The 25,089-nt window shown below is 43.9% G+C and overlaps 1 protein-coding gene across 1 annotated transcript in view; it reads left to right on the top strand.

Moving 5' to 3' along the window:
• kcnh5b (potassium voltage-gated channel, subfamily H (eag-related), member 5b) overlaps positions 1 to 18,808 on the top strand; it is a gene marked incomplete at both ends in the record, with an annotated part of 102,752 nt that extends 83,944 nt beyond the window's left edge. Inside the window, one exon of the mRNA XM_079174228.1 lies at positions 17,666 to 18,808. Within this exon, the coding sequence (XP_079030354.1) occupies positions 17,666 to 18,808 (1,143 nt within the window). The remainder of the gene's footprint in view (positions 1 to 17,665) is intronic.
• Positions 18,809 to 25,089: the final 6,281 nt, after the last annotated feature.

Raw genomic sequence — 25,089 nt, 5'->3', positions numbered from 1 at the left:
GTTATTATCACATTTTCTATATTTGTTTTGTCTAAATAACCGTAAACTCACCACAGAGGAAACACTGAGCCGAGACGTACGGATCATTATCTTCTAGTGTTTATTCCACCAGAGCGCCTTCAGTCACACACGTCAACGTTCCTGCAGGTGGTTGATGTTAAAACTTGGTTTCTCTTGAGACAGTGAGCTCAGCCACCGGTGCAGATCAGCTCCTGTGCTGCTTCTGTGGTCGCCATGGTCACACGGCGAGCTAAAGAAGCCGGAGCATCGTGACGTCCACACATGCACGTCTGGGAGGTAACGTCTGACTCCAGACCTGCATCACAGCTCTGAACCTCTTTAATGTAGAAGTGAAGCTGAGCCTGAGGTGTGTGTCGTACATCACCGCTCCAAACACAACTACCAGATATATCCATGGAGTTATGATGACGTCGCTCTGCAGCAACACATAATAACAATGTGGTGTAAATAACACGTTCCTGTTGTTCAGTGATTACGCTGTGAGTCAAATCAGTCATAGGAATTACAGCCAAATCTACAAATATAAGATAAAGTTATATAGATAATAGATAAAGTTGTCATATAAGGACTTAAAGTACTTCATTGTGTGTTCACATTTCTAAATGTTCAAATCCTTCTGCAGAGAACAGCTCAGGCCAGCGTGATAGTTTCTCTAGATTAACAACCTTCAATTCAATTAAAGCCGTCGGGTATAAATACAGGCTTCCTGTGAGAGATCAGAGAGATTAAACTGATACTGTTTTGTTGGATTTTCTAATTAATAATGTATTAAAAGGACAAACAAACAAAGTAGAAACCTATAATCCAGTGCAGGTGTATACTTTGTACCAGCTCAGCTTTTGGTGAGTAATTACCAAAAGCTGCTGTGAAACTATGAACGATGCACATGCTGATGAGATGGTGCTAATGTTCTTTCAAAATAAAAGTCCTTAGTGGTGGTGGTTTGTTTACATGTGTACAGTAACTCCTGAAGACGCTGCAGTTACAGCACACAGAGCTGTGTTCCTGTTTTTATTTTGCTCTCTTGGACGTAATTTGAACCGGCAGCAGGTCGGTAAACGTTTGTTTTTGTCCGTCACACGAGTCGATACTGTCGGTGATTACAGCCAAGTCTGCAGTTCGACTCTCAAAGTCTCGTTAAGATGCAAAAAGGCCTGAAAGCAAAGCCAGATAATAAATATTTTGGGGGTATTTATGGGAGCTCAACTCCTTTAAGTTATTGCTCATTCAGAGTTGTTTTTATGGGGCTCTGCTGTCCAGCCTGAAATACAGAGACCAGGAACACAAAGTGCTTCAGTCCTAAAAACTGTCTGCTGTGAATTTATCCTGAATCACCGAATGTCTGCTCGTTTGCTATTTGACGTCACAGAGTAAAAATAAACTCTAAAAACATCACAATCAATGAAATGATGCCGTATGTTACTAGTATGATCTAAACAGCTGACATGATTGACATTCCCTGCTTAGTCACCCACAAGATGAAGGTGAAAGAACTCTTGTAGGGGGGCAAAGAGAGAAGACATTAGTTCCTCACCTTCATGAGTCTGATGTGTTAGCTGGAGAGGTAAAAAGAGGGAACAGCGTGAGCCAGAGAGAGCGAGACGCAGCGCAGTAGTTCACCAAACCTCCAGTCACCGGAGCTCAGATTACAGAACTACTCTGTCAGAGTGGCTCTTCTGTTTACTTCCCTGTCGGCTGTTAAATGTCTCCTCACCTGTCTTAAAGAGACACATCACCTCCAGAGAAAAAACTGCAGATCTGCTGTTTTGCTGCTGTTGCTGCAGGGTGTCGACTCGTTATCCTCGAGTAGAAATCGCTGCGTCTCTCTCTACGTCAGGGAAACGCTAACGTGGAAAGTAATACAGTTTGCCGTCTTGGTTTTGGACTACGGAGCCTCCTTGTTTGTTGTTTTACAAATATATAAGCGCAACTTTTCAATGTTATTAGACGGTTTTAGATCGTTTTCTCACTGACCTCGAGGCAGGAATATCCTCAGAATTAGAGATACAAAGCAGTATGAAGCTTTCAGCAGACAGAGATGAAATGTTAACATTTCAGAAAACAGTTTGAATGAACTTCCAGAACGAGGCTCATACAAATCTGGAGATTCCAGGTTTTCACCCGACCAGGAAAATAAACTCTTCTCTATTATATTTGATCGTGCTTTTCTCAGGGTAAAGGTTGAATACGGGACTTTGTTTGTGTGTCTGTGTGCACGTGCTCTCACACACACCCACTCCGGCGGATGAAGACGACGTGATCAGCCAGCAGAGTTGTCAGAAGCTCTTCATCACAGGCTGCTGACCAGCAGCTCGCTCAGGGCCGATCCTCCCAAAAACAGAATCCTCGTTGTGCTCACTCACTCGCAGCAGAGCGAAGTTCAACCGGATTATTAATGATCGCTGAGAGGAAGTTGTTTTTCACCCTCCTGCAAAAAAACCAAAACGCTTTTCACCACCTCGCACTCAGAATCCAGGAAGTTTACACAGAAATACACGATACACACAGACACACACACAGAAATACACAATGCACGCAGAAACACACACAGAAATAGCTTCTTTATTGATCTATTTTAATTGTTTCTTTCTTCCCACGATCGATGTGTGCAGAAGATCTTCTCGTGTGGGTTTCACTGCTTCTTTCAGCATGTTAGGAAAAAGCCAGTGGAGCAGTAGATGCACATGTTTTGAGAAGGTCAGAGGTCAGGATGGGCTGCAGGCTTCTCTCTGCTGGAGATGGGACCGTCAGTAACTATCGACAGCCGGGCAGCGTGGAGGACGCTCTGCTGTCAAACCTCCACTTCTCACCGCTTTCCTCTGACAGACGCTTTATTTTTACTTCTTTTTTTTGGTGGGATATTTCCCTCCATCTTTGTCTCTTTTGTTCACATCTGGGATGAAAATAAAAAATAACCGAAGTCTTCAGGTCATCCAAGCTGCAGATGTTTGCTCTTAGAAATAATGAAAAAATGCATCACGTACCAGAAATACACAAGCTGTCTCTGTTCATCACACGCTATGAAAAGTATATTTCATAACTTCTCACACACACACACACACCTACACACACACACACACACACACACACACACAAAGAGGCCATCTGTGTGCTCTCGGGCTGACTTTGAGTCTTCTCTCAGTGTCTCTTTCTCATTTAAAACCAATAACGTGGTTCTAACGGACAGAAAAGCAGAACACACGTGTCGGCAGCTTTCGTTTCAATATTTGTATCTATTACACTTATAGCCCCGGGGCTGAAAGGCATGCTGGGCCGTGTAGTCCGTGGCTCTCACCTCACTGTGATCTAAAGTAGGCTGAAGCCTTTGCTTGGCTGCGGGGTTAGCCCCAACTTTCCCGGGCTAAAAATAGAAATGTAACCGCGGGGCTAACTGGCGTGCTGTAAAAGAAGGCTGAACAAGAGCTGCAGGACAAACCTCCGCTCACAGAACAAGATGTCCGCTGGCCAATAAAACGGATCACACACACACACACACACACACACACACACACACAGTAATCAGTGGTTCTCTCCAAACTGACTGAGGCCTGTTCTCGTCTGAATCGCCTGCTCATCTGCGTCCTCGTTCCAGTCAAATGTGACCTCTGCAAAATGTCAAACAAAGCTCTCACGGAACACAACAAAGCACCGAATACAATCCGAGGGTTTCGTTTACAAGGACACACATTGTCCATGTTTTACGTTACAAAACCGAAGTTAGGTTTTAGGGAACAAAACCACTTGAGTTCAGGAAGAACATCATGGTTGGGCTTAAATGAACTACGTACAGTCAGGTTTATGAAAACTGAACAAGGAGAGACAGAAGACATCCAGCTGTTCAGTCCCAATAGTTGTGACATCACTTGGAGACATGAAAGGAAGCAGATCTAGTAAAACCAAACCAGACCAGCCACGACCTTGAAGATCCCTGCTGATCGTAGTCTGCGCTCGCTGTTTTACTTTCCTCACATCTCTCCTCCGTCTTTTATTCTCCTTTTAGTCTGAAACTGAGGCCGTCACGCCGCAAAGCAAAGACGGAGGAAGGAGCGCTTTCAAATTGAAGTCACGACTCGTTCAGGAGCGCTCCGTCAAACGTGCACTAATTGCATTTATCTGTTTATTTTCAGCCCGTTAAAGGTCAGAGTATTACCATAATGTCAGATTTAATATGACTGTATATAAAGCAGGTTAATACGTTCTGCCACCTTGTTGCCTTCTGTCGTTGAGCGTCTTTCTCTTTTTTTTGTGATGAATTCATTCAAATGTGATCTAATAACAGGCTGATAACAGCAAATCACAGACACATTACAACAAGATGCAACCGACTGTGGTTTTATTTGGAGGGCTTGTTGGTTTGTTTATCGTCGTGTCCTGCTGCTGCACGGCTCTACAATAGAAACGTGCAGCACAAGTCCTGCAACCTGACGCAGAACCGTCTGAGACGCCGCCGTTGGAACCTGTTTGGAAAAGAACGGGCAGACGATTGGATAAAACATCTGTCAATCAAAGTCACACCGACACATCTATGACTAAACTACACTTTTGTTGATGTGCAGAATTATCTTTTAAATCGACAGATGAACGTGTGCTTTGAAGCGTATCTTGTTATTGTGTCTATAGGGGAGCGTCTGTGTGTGTTTCCTTGTATGTACGCGTTTACGTTAACCGTGGGAGTCGGCAGCAGCAGCGTCAGGGACGAGGTGCAGCCGCCGCACGAGAACAAGTCATCCATGAACGCAGTCTCGTTTCCTTCTTCTCCTGCCGGTCTGGTAAATAATGAATCGCTCGAGTTAAGAGGAAAAAACCCTTTTGCTGCTGCTGTGTTTGTCTCTCCGGAGAAGTCGGAGCTGCATTAAAGTCAAACGAGGGAGCTTTTTCTCTGTGGACTCTGTGGAACAGAGGAAAACTAAGACGCTCTTCAGAGGAGTGGACTCTGAGTCCACAAGCTTCCCTTCTAACGCTGCAGCAGCAGAGGCCTGTGTGCACATAGACTTCACCGTGTGAGCCGGAACTATTAGTTGATGAAGAAACGTCTCGATTGATCCAGTGGAACAAGAAACATTTACAGGCCGCAGCTTCTCAAACGTAACCATTCGCTTCCTTCCATTTTCTCTCATTGAATTTAATATCTTTGGGGTTATTTTATTTTGAAGACTTCCCTTCGGGCTCTTGTAACTCGTGGAGCACAATCATTATTCATATTTCATATTATTGATATTTTATTGTATTGTTTAATGTCAAAGACTTTCTCTTGTCTAAATTGATTATTTCAAGGAAAATAATGTGTCACATACAACACACCCTGATAGTGATGCTGCACATGCTCACACACAGTAAAGACATCTTTTATGTGTGTTCAGGCTGATCTCGTGTAATTTTAAATCTTTTCCTGAATCTAACTAAGTCGTCGTGTTGCCTAAACCTAACGAAGTTGTTTCCTGTGAAGACAGACGTTTATTCAGAAAAGACTTCATGATGTAACAAGTGGGAATCGACGCGTGTTGCTGGACTTCAGGAGGAAAACGTGCAGAAACTGAGTGATACATTTTTCTTTAGATATCTAACGAACCGTTTTATGATAAGTTGGTGTATTTGTGTGTCATTTGTAGTCGCTATATGTGTATACTGTATATTCCCTCTCATATCCTGTGTGTGTATGTGTGTGTGTGTGTGTGTGTGTGTGTGTGTGTGTGTGTGTGTGTGTGTGTGTGTGTGTGTGTGGGAGATGATCGGCAGTACTCCCTGGGGACACCTTACTCAGACCTGTTTGTGTTGCACTGTGATAACAAGCTACAAAACACAATACATGCACAGTACAGTAATTCTGTGTGTGTGTGTGTGTGTGTGTGTGTGTGTGTGTGTGTGTGTGTGTGTGTGTGTGTGTGTGTGTGTGTGTGTGTGTGTGTGTGTGTGTGTGTGCTATTGTGTTTGGACACCGTGGCTGAAAAGAAACTAAAGGAAGAAATGTATTCGCTCATACAGACAAAAGCTCGTTGGCTAAAGGAACAATGAAGCGGGTACAGCCTCTTCATATCATCCCTCTCGGTAATCGTTTCTGACCACTGGAAGTGTTTGTTGGTGTCTGCATCTGCAGAGACGCTGCTGCTTTCTGTCTGGGTTTTATTATTCTGCTGTGTTCGGGACGTTTCTGGGAATCAACCTCTATAAAAATGTAGCGACCAAGTGCCAGAACGCATCCGAGAGGAAGCTACAAAAATGCAAATATAACGAGGCAACGCGCCAACCTGACAAAGCTCGTTCCAAAAGGAGACGGACTCTGAGTTTGTCTTTCACCTGCTGGAGGAGGAGGAGGGGCCAACTTTGAATGTTGTGTCTACTAAACAACAAGCGACAAATCCTTCTTATTGTGCTTTTTAAGATTAAGAAAAGATACTCAAGTCACTGTGATCTAGTTTTATTAAACCAAACCACGACCTTTCCCTAACCCTCACCGAGGGGTGTGAGTGCCCAAACAGCCATAAAAACACATACTTTTGCAACATCACATATTTTGGTGGAAAACAGATGACGTGTTCTGTATTTACTGTCGTGTTTGGAAGGTTTAAGTTCACAGTTTAGCTTCAATAAGCGCCGGAGTGAGCAGTAACTCATTAGAGACCGTGGAGTACCTCAGGATAATCGGATCTAAAGTCTCTTCTTCTCTCTTAAATCAGTAGATTGCATCTCTTCTCACAGTCTTGTTTCCTGCCCAGCAGTCTCTCTCTCTCTCTCTCCCTGTTTCTATTTTTAGCAGCTTCATGATACGAGCTCCTTCCACGTCTGCCAGCACAGAAGCTGCAACGTTCCTCCCTCGCCGCCGCTTACCGCCGCTCGCTCTTATTGTTGTTTCATTTTCTCATTGATGCAGTCAGAATCCAGCACACGCGAGCCCGCGGTCCAGCTTACATCCTTTTTATTCAGTCCAGCCAATTGTTGTGTGAGCCAGCTGAGCATCTATCCATCACTGACTGCTGCAGCGGGCGCGTGTGTGTGTGTGTGTGTGTGTAACAAAGACCTACAATTCAAAAAAAGAATTTAATCATGTGAAGGATTGAGTGCGCCCACACAAGCACAATTTCTCCTCCAGCATTCAGGATTAAAACTTCCCACACACGTCGCCGTCTCTGAGGTATTACCTGACTTCCTCCTCCTGCCGCGGTGACACAGACGTCACAGCTCTCTCTCTCTCTCTCTCTCTCTCTCTCTCTCTCTCTCTCTCTCTTGGGCGGGAGAGGAGCTGGATGGGTCCAACAAACAGACTTCCTCCTTTACTCCCGCCATAACTAGCTGGCTGGAAGAATCCCTCTAAAATGTGCGCGGGATGGTCCAGCCGAACGCCGTCACCTCTGACCTCCGACTTCAGAGACTCCGCTGCTCTACGACATCTTCAAGCTTCGTCTGCTTTTGCTTCTTACGGACGCGATAATAACTCTCACGGTCACCAGAGTTTGTTTTTAAGCATTTGAACACGACAAATGCTGTCGTGTTTTTTGGGGGTTAGATTTTGTCTCCCGCCTGTCGACACTAACTGGACCAGACTTAACAAACTCCAGTTCGGTCTAAATCAGAGCTGTTGTCCTCTTCACCTGCCTACCTGCCTCGGCCCCCTCACATTGTTCAGCCTCCTGACGCTTGTAAGCCTGCTCATTGATTTCTGAATTACATAAACAACCAGCTGTGTCTACATTTGGATCCTTTTTTCCCGCTGCCTGTTATTAGAGCTGTTAAACCTCCACTTCCCGCTGCTGCGACCCATTTCCTTTATTCTATTATTGCATAGTTGCAGCTAATGTGGGGTGAAAGCGAAGAAACGCCTCCACCGCAGTTGGAATCCTGTTTTATTACTCTTGAGTACTTTGTATAATTTACATTGCTTGACGGACTGCCGGTTGGCAGCTGCAGATGGGAGTTTTTGGATGTGTCTCAGTGTGCTGAGCTGGCTTTGGCTTCATGCAGCAGCACTGCTGCTAATTACATACATTCCCTCTACATCGGAGCCTGCAGAGGAAGGCGAAGTAACACGGCTTTTTGATTCTCACCTTCGTCAAAAGGAGTCAGATATGAAAAGAGGAACACACACCTGGCCTTCATTACAGCTAAGTGGTGAGGCGCGTTGACACGCAGCAACATTTCATTTGAGCAACTCGAGGCTTTAAACCTGCAACACATCACCACCTTCTAGTCGTTTGTAAGTCCAGTATTCTCTCTCTTTTAGCTCTGTTTTTGGTCTCCACCTACTTCTGGAAATATCTCTCTTTAGCTGCTAAATGCTCCACTTTGTTCCCCGGCTAGTTTCTGAATGAGTCCGTCTGCTGTCTGAAAAAGATGCTTTCACGCTTCACAATAAAAGCCCACCTGTGGGTCTCTAGTCGGATGCTTTTAATGTGAAGCAGTTGCAGGATGTTGAGTTAGCTTCTGCAGAAACTTAGTAATCCAGCTCATAGAAGAGCAAACAGTGAGATAAGCTATTGAATCAATTTAAATCCAGAATACACGAGGGCCTGCTGCATTTTAGTCATTTTACTCCCTCCTTAAAAATAGTTGATTTATCGCAGGAGACAAGTCATACTCGTGTTGCCTGAACACAACCACGTCATACTCATACATAGACTACCTCTCTGTTCCGCTTTACTTCAGTGAGGACAGCAGACGTCCTCCTCATCTTCTGCTCAAAACTCATTGAATCAAGAATCACTTCCTTTCCCCCTAAACACCCTTTTTTTACCAGATCGTCGTCCTCTCCGCTCTAATGCCGGCAACTTATCTGCCTTTTTCTTCTTCTTAAGTCCCGAGTTTGAACTTCCTTCTTATGTTTTAGACTCTGTGATCAAAAGACCCCGAGGTTATTACTTAACATTAGTTTAAAAGGCTTAATGTTGTAAAAGTGATCTTTTAAACAATATTATATTCTCTGTTTCTTGATGTAATTTACTGTTTTTTTTTCTTCCTAAAAAGCATCGTCACACTGAAGACTTTAAACTCAGAACTCATTTCATTTGATACAAAAATGGGAATAAAGCAAAGCTCATCAAAAGAGCCCATTTAAAAGTTTCTCTCTTATCGATGTGGAAGTTAACTGTGAGAGACAGAAGACGTCCGGTTCAGTTCCAATCTAAAGTTTCAAGACCTTGTGTGGCCTCTACGGTCGTCTCCTCGGGTCCTTCATGAAACTCTTGATCTTTCTCTGACTGTCAGTTTTCTTTTACTGTGGATCAATTCCATCGTGGTAGAAGTTCAGTGAATGATGTTTAACTTCTTTAGTTCAGAGAACACGTTGGATTTACACAATCAGAGGGACCTGACATCTGTACCGATTTAGTTTAAATACGTGTTTTTGTGCTGAGATCGATCCTTCTGTAGTGATGACAAACTTTCATCTTAAATAAAGCCCAGAGTTTTGTTGCCTCCCTGTCTGAATATGGAAAGCTATAGTGCTTTAAACTCTCTTTTCACACACGTCATGTTGAGAAAATGCAGTTTTTGGAGGTTGAAGGTCATTTTAAAAGACGAGGTAAGGTGATCATATTCTCAGGTAAACCAATACGTGATCGTCCAAACTGTACAATCCTCAATCATCAGTGAATGAAGACACTTATACCACCTGTTGCAGTGACCGAACCCAATAGTTCTATTTACACTACGATGAATATAAGGGGTCATTTTAAAAGACAATGAAGGCAGGCAAGGGCATTATATTATCAGACAAATGACTATTTATTATCGGAGTACTGTGCAATTCTCAAAGAAATCAAAGATCACATCCTAACAATGGCCGACACTGTAAAAAACAGCGTTTGTGACTGCTTTAAAACGCCTCAGTGTAGCGTTCTTAACATGAATCGTGTGGAATTAGAGCCGTTTAATGGCTCAGCAGAGGTGAATGTGTCTGAGCTTCTCTCTGGTGTATCACAATGTGAGCTGTTGCACAAACAAGTCGCGCTCCTTCTCTGACCGGGCTCCTCCGTCATTGCCGTCACGCGGCTCTCTCGCCACATTCACGCGCAGCCACTTCCTGCCGGACGATTACGGTGATGAATGAGTGAACCAACCAGAGCGCCGCGCGACCGCCGGCAGCTCTGCAGAAACAGCAGACGGTGCAGAGAGAGAGAGTGATGGAGGAGGGTGACATCAGCTTGAGGAAATGTCAAAATAAAAAGTGCTCAGAGAGGTAATCATGACCCACAATGCTTTGCAGGGGACCACATTTGATTTTGAGTTTGGTAGATAAGAAGCAGAATCCAACTTCTTCATTAGATTCCCCAAATCTTCAAAATCTAAGTTGTGTTCACTATATCACTGTAAGCTTGACTTTCATGTTAAAAGCTTTGATGCTGCACGAGGAATGTGACCGTCCGTGAGTGTTAGATTCTGAAGATCGTGATTCAGAGGCTTTTGATTCAATACTGTGTATTGAATATATTATAATAGAGTTTTTTAGTTTAATATAATACATTTTAGGAAAACTGTAAAAATATAAAGAACACACCGTCAGCGAGAAGTGTCTGAATAAACCTGCTGCTAAACAAACCGAAGCTCAAATCAGCCTTTATGTCACAAACCCTGATATATTATACGCAGTGTTTGGGCTGTTATGTTGTTACATTTATTATAAATTGTGCGTATGGCATGTGACTTGTACACCTGACAGAACTTTGATATTGGACGACGACTGCAGAAATCTGGAGGACATTCAAAGTCTTTCTGACAATTAAACTGTTTTAAATGTCATTTATTTAAAAGGGACAACGTACAGTTTAAAACGTAGTTGTCACCTAAACGCTATACGCGATAATTCAACATGACAACTTATTGTCTTTCAATGGAAACATATTGTGATGAATATATGGAGATGTGGTGATGCACAGTCGTCTGACTCAAATCTCTCAGGAAAATCTGATTCATTTGCACGAAAGTTCTTAATTAAATGAGAAAATACTTTTCATTTGTGTTTAATTCACACACGAGTATACAAAACCATGTGGTTATTTCATACGGACTCTGAGCTGTAGATCGTCGGTCAGGAGACGATTGTGAATAATGTGAAACAGAAACATACTTCACTGACTCTGAGCATCGAGTTCAACAGGAACGTAGTTTGGTTTTTATATTCCACACAGACTTCTGTCTTTATTCCCTTTTTCTTCCTTCATTCGTCATCTTTGACTTTCTCCTCGTTTTCACATTATTCGCTCCTTTTTTTTTTTTTACCATATTCTGCATAATTGACATCGTCTGCCGCGTTTTCTGTTTCAGAATTATACTTTTTAATATTCACGTCAGTCTTCTTGACAACTGATCGTGTTCATTTCCCTTCTTCTCTGTCTCCCGTCTTTGTCTTTAATCGTGTCTGTCTCTCTCTGTGCCTCTATAAAGTGTCCTCGTATGACATCTCACCAAAAAGTTCCTCCATTTTTTTCCAACAGACGTTCAGCAACACCTTAATTCCCCCTCGTTACACGGAGACAGCCTTTTCAACAGGAAGTCCATCTTCACAGGTCACTAGTTAGGAAACGATGGTTTGGTTTAAACTACAGAATGTGTCGTTACAGAAGTTGTGTGACAACAACTGGCTGAAAGATCGTTTTGACTCAACTACCTCCTCTGAGAGTTTTTGAGGTTTTTATACTTCCTAATTCACGATGACGTGAATTACGAATAGGTTTTGTGGGATATGTAAGATTTCTGTAGGAACGCTGTATGAGAGCAGCCTAGTCTCTGTTTTTTATCATGGATTTACAATAATAAAGCAAAGTGTGAGCAGCGAGCTGATAAAAAGAAAAGGCATGAATAACATTACCGCTCATACATACAGTGCTATATATCTTATGTCTGTACTTGCGTGTAACATTACATAATATATCCCCTCCCCCACCTTCTTTCTCCTCACTTTCTCTCCGCTCGATGTTGATTTCATTCCTTCCCTCCAGTCACAATATCACGGCCTGGATGAAATGAAGACATTACTCAGCTTAAACCAGCGTCTCTCTGTGAAACCCTAAATAAACCCTGGCACGCTCTCCTTCTGCTCCTGAATATTTAAACAGGCGCGGCGTTGCAATTTGGGTACGTCGTAAACATAATGTTTGATTTGTTCCGTCTGTAGCTGGTGTGACGGCTCTAGAGGGGTAGGTTTATGTTTGAACTGTCTTTTAGAACGAGAGCTTTGAAGTCTTGAGACCAAAATAGATTTTTGGCGCCACAATGTTTAGAGAACCTCCGCGCCCACAGCACATGTACAAGAGTGAACACGCCGCTTCCCTTAGAGTGATTCCTACTCTCGTCTTTATTCTCTGCTTCAGGTATTCAGTCACTTTCATTTCTCACAATGAAGCAGAGGAGCATGCATGGCTTTACAAAAACCAGCTGTCGACACTGCAACCCTTCTAAAATGTGCAATAACATTTGTGAAATAAAATGCATAAATTAGGTTGATGTATTGATGGTACTGCATATTCATTCTTTATAGGTTAATGTAATTTGAGGGATTTGCTTTATTTATTTATTTTAAAATAATAATAAAAAGTTTTTTTATGATAAATGCCAATGAGTTAGAGAGGTTTTAATGACAGATGTATGTGCAGATATTGGCACAGCTGGAAGTGATGCAGAGGTCAGGCAGCAACCTCCCAAAGTGTGTTAAAGCTGCATTCTCTCTAGTGTCCACCAGGGGGCGACTCCTCTGGTTGTATAGAAGTCTATGAGAAAATGACTCTACTTCTCTCTTGATTTATTACCTCAGTAAACATTGTAAACATGAGTTTATGGTCTCAATCTCTAGTTTCAAGTCTTCTTCAATACAGCATGATGTTCATTTAGTACATGATGGTCCATTTAGAGTCAAACAGACCATAAAGCAGGGGATGCTTTAGGGGCGGGGCTACACAGTGATTGACAGGTCTCTACCAGAGTCCAAGTCAAGCATTATTCCTGACATGAACCTTTATGCAACACTGATTATCATCCGATTGCCTGCCAAAGAGCAGCCTTTCTAAAAATGTAAAACAATATCTGAATGATGGTCTTGCATTAATGGGAGTCACTGACACGAGCAGAACTACTTCATTAATGACGGCGAGTTGATTCTGACTCCGTTTTATTAGATGTGTAGATTTGTCTCCTGGTGTAAAGAGGAAGGACACGCTGGATCCGAGCCATCGTAATCCGTCAGTCCTCTCACCTCTGCAGTCACTTACAAGTTCATTTGAAATTGATGCGTCACAAATGATAATGGTGGAAGCACAGTTCTTTAGATTAGAATTATAGCTCGGGAAATCATCTTAAGAATACAGAACCACCGAGTGTGTTTTTTCCTGCCTAACTCTTCTCTATGTCTCTATGATGTGTATTTTCTGTTTTTTGTTGTTGTTATTTCTGGTGGACTTCCTGTTTGGTGGGTAGCCAAATCCCCCTCCAGGCTCTGCTTCTTAATTTCCTTTTCATTAGCATATGCATCCTAAAACTCTCTCGGGAGATCACCGCAGTGCTCTCAGGAGAGTGTGTGGTGAACTATGAGACACTTTCGTCTGATGGAAAAATCAGGTTGAATCGACTTCCTGGTATCTGTTTTAGACAAAACACCGTTTTTGAAGTGGCCCGCGTGACTGCGACTGTATTTCAGAGACACTTTGGAGGTCGCAGGTGTGCGTTCGAGCTGGCGGCAGGCATCTGTGACATGACCGCCGCTTCCACTACGATGCAGATGTCTGTGTTTCTGTGTCTGTGCTGTTGTAGATAGAGTTCCATGTGGTGTGCATGGACACTAGAGAGTAAAACAAGAGAATCCAACTTGTGCAGCAAAATAGAAAGACTGCCAATAAAGATGGCATTGATCAGAGAAGGCTTGTTGAAATAGTTGCTCATTTTTCTCAATGCTGAAGTGATTCATGTCGTCTCGGTGCAGCTTTGACTGTTCACTACATATACAGTCCAGTTCTTGAGAGGGTGGAATTGTGCAGTTTTAAACCTTTTCAAGACTAAAACTCATATGAGTTGATACAATTAAGGACACAAGACTTGACTGGAAGACACGATTTCAGACCATTTAGGTGTTTATTTTACTACGTCTGTAGATTTCTCCTAAATTCACCAAGTTACCTTTTGCCACTTTCATTCCTCTCCATGTTGTGAAGGTTTGTTCTCACTTCATTCATTTATTTAACGGCTGTTGAGAGTATTTACAAAGAAATATCCAAAATTCATACATAAAAATGCCTGATTTGCATATTTAAACATAAAAATAAATCCTAGAATAAAAAATGAATAATAAAAAAGACTTAAAATAATTGTCTTAATGTCAGTAATCAGCTGGTGAACTTTCATGGTGATGTCTGTTAGTTGAAACGTTAAACATTTTGTGTACAGTATGTACGGCATTCAGTTAATATTTGATTCAAATACCAAACATGTAAAGTATTTAAAGTAAAAAAGAATGAACTCAAACACATCGGCGGTGATTAGATGTTTGTCAGCATTTTAAAAAGTCTCTCAAAGAAGCAAATGACTCACCAGAGGAATAGTTTCACTGCTGCAGATGAATAAACACGTTTAATTACTGATGCAAGTGTTCAATAACTTGTGATGTAACTTCATGAAACTATTCGGGTAATAATTAACGTAATGACATGATGTAATATGATTCATGACCTCTGTAGTAATCATACAATGAATATGACAGCTGTTCATCCGAGTGTCTCTCTCGAGGAGCCGTTTATAGAGCGAGTCGTTCAGCAGCGTTGCTCATGACTCCGTGTTGTTGCCGTGCACGTGTCCCGCTGGACGGCTGCTTCACACCGTGAACGAGGCTCCCGCTTTGTGACAGAAGGACGGAATAATTGGGTCAGAAGGAATGAGGCTGAATGTGAGAAATGTGTGTCGGGCCTCTCGACCCGTCAGCCACGTGGTCAAAGCGCTCGTCCTGCAGAGCTGTGAGGCGCGTGCTTGTGTTTGCGCTGCCAACCGACTGTTTTCTTCAGAAGGTTTGAAAACCTCTGACTGACGGCCACAGTCTACGGATCAGAGAGAGATGCAGAGCGGGAATGTATCGCTGTCTTTTCACTTGAGATCTTTATCTTGTTGTCATGTGCAGACATTACAAAGAAAACGTTGGTATTCCACGTAAAAGGTTTTTGCAGACTTTCAGTATAGACTAACATTTTTTATACATTTTATTTAAAAAAATAATATCATCATTAGAACAATAATTATAAATATAACAATCCATTTCATTGCTGTGGTTTAGTTTCCCAATTTAGTTTCTTGCTCCAGCTTATTCTTTTTGTACCTATGAACATCACAAAGTTCAACTTCCAACTAAACAAACTTGAGTTGCTGATAAAAAAAAGTGTGTTGCCATAGAACTGATGGATATACTGTATTTCTCTGGTGCACAGCCGGTTGAGCACAGAAAACCATTTTTGATTGTGTGTGAATATGGGACCTAACCTTCAGGTGTCCACAGGGTTCTAATGTGTTCACCTGTCAGGTGTTTTATCGTGTGAATGTCTCTGTATTTATAGAGCAGGATTATGAGCCGTCCGCTGCCCTTATTACCAATAAAATGGATAAACCGGCCTCGAAACGGGTAAGACGGGCATGAGATTCAGCTGAATGTTCCTGTGAGCAGGGACCAGGTTGAGCAGTTGTTAAGTTGACAGGAAACTGACATGTGACAGAAACTCTAGGCTGGACTCAAACCCAGGATGCTGGTTTAACAGGTGCATGTTGGGGCCATCTGAGCCGTAAAGACATACATTCAGCCCAAACACAAGATTTGTGCACCATCTTTCCGAGCTCCATGTTCAATTTGTTTAAATATAACAGAGCTTTAATGAAAAAACTCTATATTTTACTTGATCTGACGCGTTCAAATTAAGTGACACTTCAGCTCCTTTTAGCAATTTCTCTTCAACTGACACTTCAGCAAACACTTTCGGCACGTTGAGTTTAATCGTATCTTCCATTATCTAAAAAGTTTAAATCTCAGTCATCTCCAGTTCGATCTCTTTGGCAGCACTTATTGCGGTGAATAATAAATGCAGGTTTGTTTTTGGATCTCGCTTCCCTAAAATCCAAACAGTGTCGCTTTTTTCCCAGAAACGTCACTACAAACACCCAGTTCGTAACGCTTCAAATGTAAAGACTGACCGTCAGTGGACCGTAGACTCGATCACCGCTGTGTTTGACGACAGAGACACTTAACAGACATTCAATTAAATATAAACATTTGAGATTATTACTTAAACTTATCAACTTCTTAGCGTTATCACTTCAGCCAGCGCTTCAACTCCTTTCAGCACATTAACATTAACAGACACTTCTTCTGTCAGTACTCTTATTTCCACTGGTTCAGTTCTTTGAAAACACTTTAACACTTGATTTGAAACACAATTTCCCTTCAACCGACACTTCAGCTCCTTTTCAAGCCTTTAAGTGGCATCAAAGCTTGTTTCAATGGAAGCGAGCACACTTCCATTTCCTTCAGAAAATGTAGCTTTTCAAATTTAAGATTCTAAATGTTTTTAAATTTGAAGAAAAGTCACTTTTAAGGTGAGCGAGGAGAGATAGATCTGTTAAAGTCTTCATCTGTCGGACAGTCTCCACTATGTGACTGACAACATTAATAAATGTTGGAAATTAAAACTGGAAGCTCAGCCGTGCTTCCATCATGGAATATAGAAAAAAAATACCCAAGCATCCCGTCTTGTCTTTTTTAAAACCTGTTTAAAGATTCCTAACGCTGAAGTGTTCTTCACTTCACTGTTTGGATGCACTCGCTTCATGGAAGCGACTGCAGCTGCTGAAGTTAATACGAAGCGATTGTTAGTTAATGGAGATTCACTCACATCAGCGTCATAAACCCACTTGTGACAGATTCTTGTTTTGATTAATACTCAGAGACAGAAGACTCACTGTTGTCTTCAGAAGGAGACTTTCAATGACTTTCAATCAAACCACACTCTACTCGTCAGAGTTAATTAAAAGTGTTAATGACACACAGGTTGTGCCTCCAGGCAGTCGTGGAGATTTTAAATTCTTGACTCTTAAATGGAGACTCTGTTCGGCTCAGGAAGCTTCCAGCAGCGGGAGCTGGACGAGCAGGAAGTACAGATGGATGAACAGCAGAGTTTAGGAGGTAGAAATGGTCGGTTGGGTAGATTATGTAGACTGACAGCAAAGGTGGGCGACTCCCCTCGCTTCCATCTTTAACTCAAAGATCGACTCAGCTATTGGGGAGCATTATCATTTCAACTCAAGAATAACACTTAAATGGGCAGTCGGATGGCTGACTGCCTCCCCGGCAGGGATTTCTGTCATTCCCAATGTAATTAGTGTGTAAGAGGAGCCAGGAGAGAGTGGCGCCAGGTTCAGGCTGAATAATACGGGGGGGGGGGGGGGCACTGATGGATAATTTAACGCAGATCTCCAGAAGCCAGCTACACTTTTGCAGTACCTGAGTGCAGTGCAGAGAATTTATTTCCGACATGTGAATGTGCTCCAGTGAGAGCGGACCGACACATTTCCATGATTATAAATCTTCCTCTTTTATCTCCAGTGATTAATGTGCAATTCCTCAGCGGAGAGATAATTATTATTCATAGCATTCATGTGTTCTAATAAGCGCCATGTTGTTCTTTTCTGTGTGCAGATCATTTTCCGCAAGATCAGCGATGTGAAGAAGGAGGAAGAGGAGAGGCAGCGGGCGAAGAACGAGGTGCAGCTCACCATCCCGCAGGACCATCCGGTCCGCAAGCTTTTCCAGAAGTTCAAGCAGCAGAAGGAGCTCCGCAACCAGGGAGCCGCGGCCGCCTCGCAGCCGGACCTGGAGAAGAACCAGCTGCAGGTGGAGCAGCACCACCTCCACCACCACCACCACCACCACCAGCAGCAGCAGCAGCACCTGCACCCCAACAGCCTGCAGCTGGGCCACTCCAGCCTGCAGCACTCCCTGCCGCTCAGCCTGCAGCGGCCCCCGTCCTCCATGCAGAACGGGGCTCCGCCCAGCAGCAGCGTGCTGACCGTGTCTCAGGTGACGCCCATGCAGAGCTCGCTGGCGTACAGCCCCCCCGGCGAGCCCCCCGTCAAGCAGAACAACTGCGACATCATGGAGCTGCAGCCCAGCTTGAATGGAGGCGGCGGCGGCGGCGAGCCGACCGTCAGGGTCAAAGTCAGCACCAGCCCCGCGTTGGCGAAGCCCGTCGTCAAGGCCAGCGGCTGGATGCGCCTGAAAGGCAACGTGGCTCCGGTGGAGGCCAGGAAGGAGGGGCTTAACAACAACGTCAAGGCCGTCTCCGTGGAGATGCTCTCCCAGGAGGGCAAAGGTCAGGAAGCAGGAGGGGGCGGGGATGTTGAGGAGGGCGGGGTGCCCAGCAACAATCCCCTCCGCAAGACGGACTCCTGCGACAGCGGCATCACCAAGAGCGAGCTGCGGATCGACCGGGCGGGGGAGGCGCGGACCCCCGCCGCGGTCACCCCGCTCCTCCACAGCCCTCTCCCCGGAGGAGCGGGGTCCCCTCACCCTTTCTGCCCCGTGCCGGAGCAGGCCCTGCAGGCCGCGCTGCACGAGACCCGGCTGGAGCTCCGGGGCGACATCCAGACTCTGGGGGGCCGCCTGGGCGCCCTGGAGAGCCAGGTGGCGGAAATCATCAAGCTGCTCTCGGACAAGAAGCGGCCGTCCTCGGGGGCGCCGCCGCCGGCCTCCGCCATGCCCAAAACCAAAATACAACGTCAGGACATTTTCACCGTTTCTAGGCCTGTTTCTCCGGACTCGGAGAAGGACGACGGGCTCTGAAGAGAGCTCAGCCAGTGGTGTGGAGAGAGAACCGGAGCACACGTTGTTCTGCTACGATGGGGATTATCAGTTCAAGGTTTTTTTTTTGGTGGGCACCCAGCTCCGTCGGATCCAGCTACTTTACGCCACTGGTCTTAAAAACACACTGGCTTCTTTAACATTTGCACACTGACTTCTTATCTCCAAGTCACGCGAGAGTCCAGCACTCCAGCGTGACGCTGGGTCCCGTTTTTTGTGATTGTACAGACCCCTCTATGCATGTCCAGCTGGATTCTGGCCTGCCAAAGAAACTACTACTGACCGTACTTATTGCCTGTATATTATGCAGTTGACTGCATGCAGAGTTTAAAGAGACGTTTTATTGAGCTACACTGTACATATGAATATTTTTCATTGATAATTTACTATGTGGACATTCAGGGTTTGCATACTGGTAGCACTATCAACATTGAATAACAAAAAGGGTTTACTGGCAAAGGGATTGTGCATGGATTATTTATTAATGGAGATGAAACAGAAGCTTCATTCTCAAGAACACAGATTCCCAAATGTGATGACGAAGCATCCCTTAACACACGGGGGGAATCTTCTGATATGTTTTATATATTAATTATCAATTTCGCTTCTTATAATAATTTATATTTTTGATTACGGAGATGCCCTTGGCCTCAGTTAGTTGTCGGGTGAAACCTTAAACGGTTATTTTGTTAGAATCCTCCTCGTGTCTATGCATCGCTCGGGTACGCCGCTTGAATAATATCTTTATTTTGTTTTCATGTCGGTGAATGTTTTGTTTCTTCTTCTGTTGTTTCCATTCCTCTGCATGAATCAGGGATGGCTGGATGCAGGCGTTTTTGGGGGGAAACAGCACGGAGTTTAGTTCACATGAAAGTCCACTCAGCACAGTGACATGTAATCCCACACACGGCGGTCTGAACCAGCGAGCGTCGCGCTGAACAAAGAAACCGGCTCAGCGTTCCGTCAACCACAGCAGCTTCAGCGCAAAAGAGCTCGAGTAACAAACAAATGGAATACCTTTTAACGATATCGGGTTTTCTAAATCTGCATGCGAAGGAGTAGTTTTATGCTCCGGAGTGCGTACACACACACACACACACACACACACACACACACACACACACACACACACACACACACACACACACACACACACACACACACACACATGCACAGTGTCTCTTGATGTGAACCCTGACGGCCCGCTGAGACTTTCTTTCTTCACAAAAAGGCAGATGAGTCGTTTTTTGTCTGAAGTCGAGGTTTTTCAGGTCTTATTAGATTCAGACGCTGCCCCCCCCCCCCCAACACACACACACACACACACACACACACACACACACACACACACACACACACACACACACACACACACACACACACACACACACATGATCACATTGAATAAAGTAGAACACAGGTGTGCGGTAGCCATCATGGAAGATGTCATGTCACTCCTGCTTTGTTCTGGACAGTGTGAGTGGATGGACTGGTGTAACGGGGTCCTGAGCTCCTGGATAAATGAACAGCTGGTTGGATTTCTTGTCATGCCTTTATTATTAAACAGTAAACAGGAGAGAGAGAGACGGGGAATGACGTGCAACTGCACGGTTTCTATACAGAAAGCAGAGATGCAAATACAAAAAGGACGAAATATAATATAATCCTGATCAGACTCCAGGATACTCGAAATAACCCAATCTGACCCACGGTGTCAGGAGGACATCGGTAGATCGTTCACTCTGAAGTCAACTCTTCAAATGGCCCTGCTAGAAGTTATTCGCCCTCTTTAACTAGTTCCACACAATCTGCGACAGCCTGCATGACAATGCAGACAGGAAGTTATGCTAATTGTCCTCCTGTCGAGCTGTGGTTGTCAACCTTCTTGAGTCCCGAGCCCCCCAGATTCAGCACTGGGGACATTTTAACTCATCAACCCCCCGATGCCGACCCGTTGATCGGTCACCAACTGTGTGCACCTCCTTTTGACACTTTTAAAACAGCTCCACATGAGCTGGCACGCTGTATGCTGCCAAGTGGTTTCATGCTTTTGTACGATGGTTAAACCCGGGGTAATGCTTGTGTAGGTGTGGCGCTGGCCGTGGTACCGAAGCGGAGCGGAGACGACGGACAGACGGACGTCTCGGTTTCTTAGCCTGCTGGCTTTTCGTTGTTGTAAATAAATCTTCTGGCATTAATTAAACGTTCCCCCGTTGTCGTGATCAACAGACAGAAAGGGAAAAGAGATGGCGAGAGAGATGCAGACTGACGTAAACACATGTTTCTATGCGCCTCCGCATTCTGATTTAATACATTAATACAGGTCTCAATCTAAATTACTATTATTTTTGTTATTTTTATTATATTTATTCTGTTATTTGTTTCTTCATAACCATCTGGCGACCCCTAGAAATGATCCCTTGCCTATTAAGAACCGCTGCTGTAGGAAAACGTGGTTATTATTCTGAATGGCCACGTCTGAAGGTGAGAGAAGAGGAGAGAGACGTGATCAGTCGTACGGATGTGTAACCTGTGCACACGCCGGACTCTCTCTCCTCCAACACAGTCAGTCAGTTCATAAAACGGACGTGGGGAGAGAGAAGTTAAAGCTCCGCCTACTTTTCCACCTGGAAACGTGGCGACGCCTCATCCCTTGTCCCGCAGGTTCGTCTACGGCCTAAAGTTTGAATTCATCCCTCAAATCAGAGCAGGAACTGAAGGCGTCATGATCACATGACCTCTCATGGCGACCATTGAAAATGCAAATATTGTGTCGTCTGAAGTACTGAAGATACGCCTCGATGATGTAAACGTCAACAAATGTTTTTCTATTCTTGGAGAAAAACTATAATCTCAAATGAGAAACATTGGTGGCACTCACCAACGCACTCATTGTGCTGAAATTGAAACATCTATTTTCCATCTTGGTCGCTCTTTGTTATGCTAATTGGCACAAAATGTCACCGGTTGAAGACGAGCGGAGACGTGAGGCTTCTGTCTCAACGTGCTCTTCAGCGTTTACTCCGGACTTTCTACTCTCGATGGCTTCTGTTGTGCTGTTTTATTTTAAATGTGCACATGAGCCTGTTTTCTGCACACCTCACACTCTTGTCTCTGCTGTCGGCCACTGAGCGGATCCCCTGCAAGAATCAGGGACAAGTGCCTTGCTCAGGGACGCCTCGGCAGCAGGTTCAGGCTCATCTGGATCTACTGGATCACTTCCATGATGGCTGCCTCTGTACCCGTGTAGAGCAGCACACGCCAGTATGCTTCATATCTCTGTAACATGTCACTTATATACATATATATATAAATATATCGAATATCATGCAAAGCTATGCAACAGTTGATTCTCTCACAGCTGTAAAGAGGCCCGTAGTGTCGAACACATCTACGTGAGGGACGGAGGGTTTGTGTGTGTGTGTGTGTACATAAGATGAGATATCAGTTCTTTATATCCACCAGCCAAACGTAACCATGAAATCTAAATGAAGAGTCAGTCGGTTGAGTCGTGAGGACTTTTCATGTAGCGCCACTAACGGGTCAGAAAGACTTGAGTTCTTTACAGGATGACTCCAGAAAATGAATTCTCGTTAGTTTCAGTTGTGTTTTCCTGCTGATTTGCTAACGACGCGCTAGATGTTAATGTTAATGTTTATATTCTAATGAAGATAACTGTTGATTGATGAAGCGGAGTCTGAAATATCCCGCGTTTTACTTTCAATGACACGCAACATTGTTTTGCACCCTCAGGTCAAACTCAACGACACCAACACACCTGGAAGTTAAAGAGTTAAAGACTTTGAAAGCTTTTTAACAAGTTTAACAAGCTTCTTCCCCAAAAACACAGAGTCCCAGAAAATGCACCTCAAATCCCCCAAAACACCTGAACACGACCTTCACCAAAGCGACAGATTCTCAGTCAGGAACAGGGAATATATTTATTTTTTACTCTTTCAGAGAAAATGATATTTCCATATCTAACAGATGTATGAATAGTGAGCTCTGTCTCAGTGATGACTTACATGCAGCAGGAGTTTAATGTCAAATACTGGTTTTGTGGAAAGACACTTTATTAAAACGTTTTCTTAGTTTTCATAAAATCAATGTATTGATTGTAATAATTAATTATTAAAGAAACATTACTTTAAACTAAAATTTGCCAATTATATTTCATTTTTTCATTCAAATAATAAATAAATATTTCAATATTAAAATGTAATATTTCAAATATTTCTTTTAAGTAAATGCTAATTTTATGAAACAAATGATGACAAATATTTACATGTATAACATTGTTGATTGATTATAATAACACGTTTAATTATAGCCTCCATACGTAAACCACAGACAGGAAACCTCCAACATTGAGACGGATGGAGTTTAGAAGTTTAGCAGGAAGTGACTCAGAAAGAGCCGAGAGTAACTTTAAAATCTAGTAAATAGAAAAAAGTGATTTATTGTGTGGGACGGAGGCACCTCCTCCTCCTCCTCCTCCTCCTCCTCCTCCTCCTCCTCCTCCTCCTCCTCCTCCGGTGGCTTCGTCTCCAGTTTGAGAGTTTTTCTGTCAGCGAATTCGCTCAGAAAACTTTGCCACTTGTCAGCTTTTGCGAGCAAACGTCCTCTTCTTTTTTGACGAGAGAATGAAGGGCGACCCCTGTGATCTGAGCCCTGCATTCACACACACACACACACACACACACACACACACACACACACACACACACACACACACACACACACACACACACACACACACACACACACATACCTTTCAGTGCAGGATTTTTCGGCTTTGCCACTTGAATGTACAACCTCCCGTCCTCCCTCTCCAGCCTCTCCCAGACGTTTCACTGGGAGCAGAGAGGCTTTTTTGAGTCTTCCTTTTGTTTCTTTCCATCTCGACACTAGAAGGAGGTCCTCTTGTTTCCTCTCTGACAAACGCCTCCTCTCTCTCTTTCTCTCTCTCTCTCTCTCTCTCTCTCTCTCTCTCTCTCTCTCTCTGTCCTCCCCCTCTCCTTGATCTCCATCACGCTCTCCTCGGCATGCTGATGCTGATGTGCCGTCTTTGCCGACCGACACCATGAATCCAGCTCTCTGGAGACGGGGGCGGGGCCTCATTTATTAAAAATCCTCCTTTGGCTTGATTCGATCCTGCATATTGCATCAAAGGCGACGCTAAAAAGCAAATGGAAGTCATTCCCCCCGCGAAGAATATCATTTATATGGTTTGACTTATCTCACAATATCGAACCTGCAGACATCTTAACTTCTCATCAGCTTCAGCTCAGATCAAAGTCACCGTGATTTTAATAAACGGGGCCCTTTCTCTCTTTTTTCTACTGGAATGTTATCAATTTCTACTGTTTTGTTAAAGCAGCACTGGAATCCCACACTGACTCATGTATTGTTTTACAGTTGCACATCTAAACTGTAGTGTCAGAATAATAAACAGCCGTCTGGGATTCTCTCTCTCTCTCTTCCTGTCTTTGTCTGTGTTTCAGAAACATCTTTCCTCTTCACTCACTTTCCGGAAGGAGCATTAAGTAATCAATGAGTTTATTGATCTGTATCAGCACCCAGCGGGAGCTGAGAACAACACAAAGAGGCCAGATTCCCTGCTGCAGGACCAGCTCTTTACTGTAGTCTGTGCTGTTGCTGCTGCGTCGTACACAAACCCAAACGTCCACAAAGAGATGATCATTTTCCTGAAAACACGCGGCTCATTGGGTACAGCTAAAACTAATAGGGTCTAATACAGTCCTGCAGTAAGCTGCATGTTGCCTTCACAAAGATTCTTTCTGTTCTGTTTTCTTTCACATCATTTTGGAGGATACAGTCTGAGGTGCTGTTGAGCTATTGGGACGTATCTTAATGCAGCAGTTTGTATTTTCCCACAAAAGTCCAGCAACACGTGTCAATTTCTGCTTGTTAAATGAATACAGTCTTTTCAAAATAAACTCCCTTCTTCACAGGAAACAGCTCGGTTAGGTTTAGGCAGCAAAACTAGTGAGTTCGGTTCAGGAAGACATCGTGGTTTTGGGTTAAAGTAAGTCTGAAGTTAGGTGACAAATAAATCAGCGTAGACTTTCATAACCGCGGTGTTCTGGGGGACAGACCGGTTTTTGTTTGACCCGTCCACGTCCCCTCCCACCAGCCGGATATATGAGGTGGACGTCGTCACCGTTGCGTCACACATTGGTTTGTGGACTGCCGGTTCGAAGCCTCCTGGTTGGCATTTTGCCCGTCGCCATCTTGTTTTT

This window comes from Pholis gunnellus, assembly GCF_910591455.1.
Source record: "Pholis gunnellus genome assembly, chromosome: 15".
Classification (NCBI taxonomy): Eukaryota; Metazoa; Chordata; class Actinopteri; order Perciformes; family Pholidae; genus Pholis; species Pholis gunnellus.
This window is presented reverse-complemented; position numbering and strand designations above follow the sequence as displayed.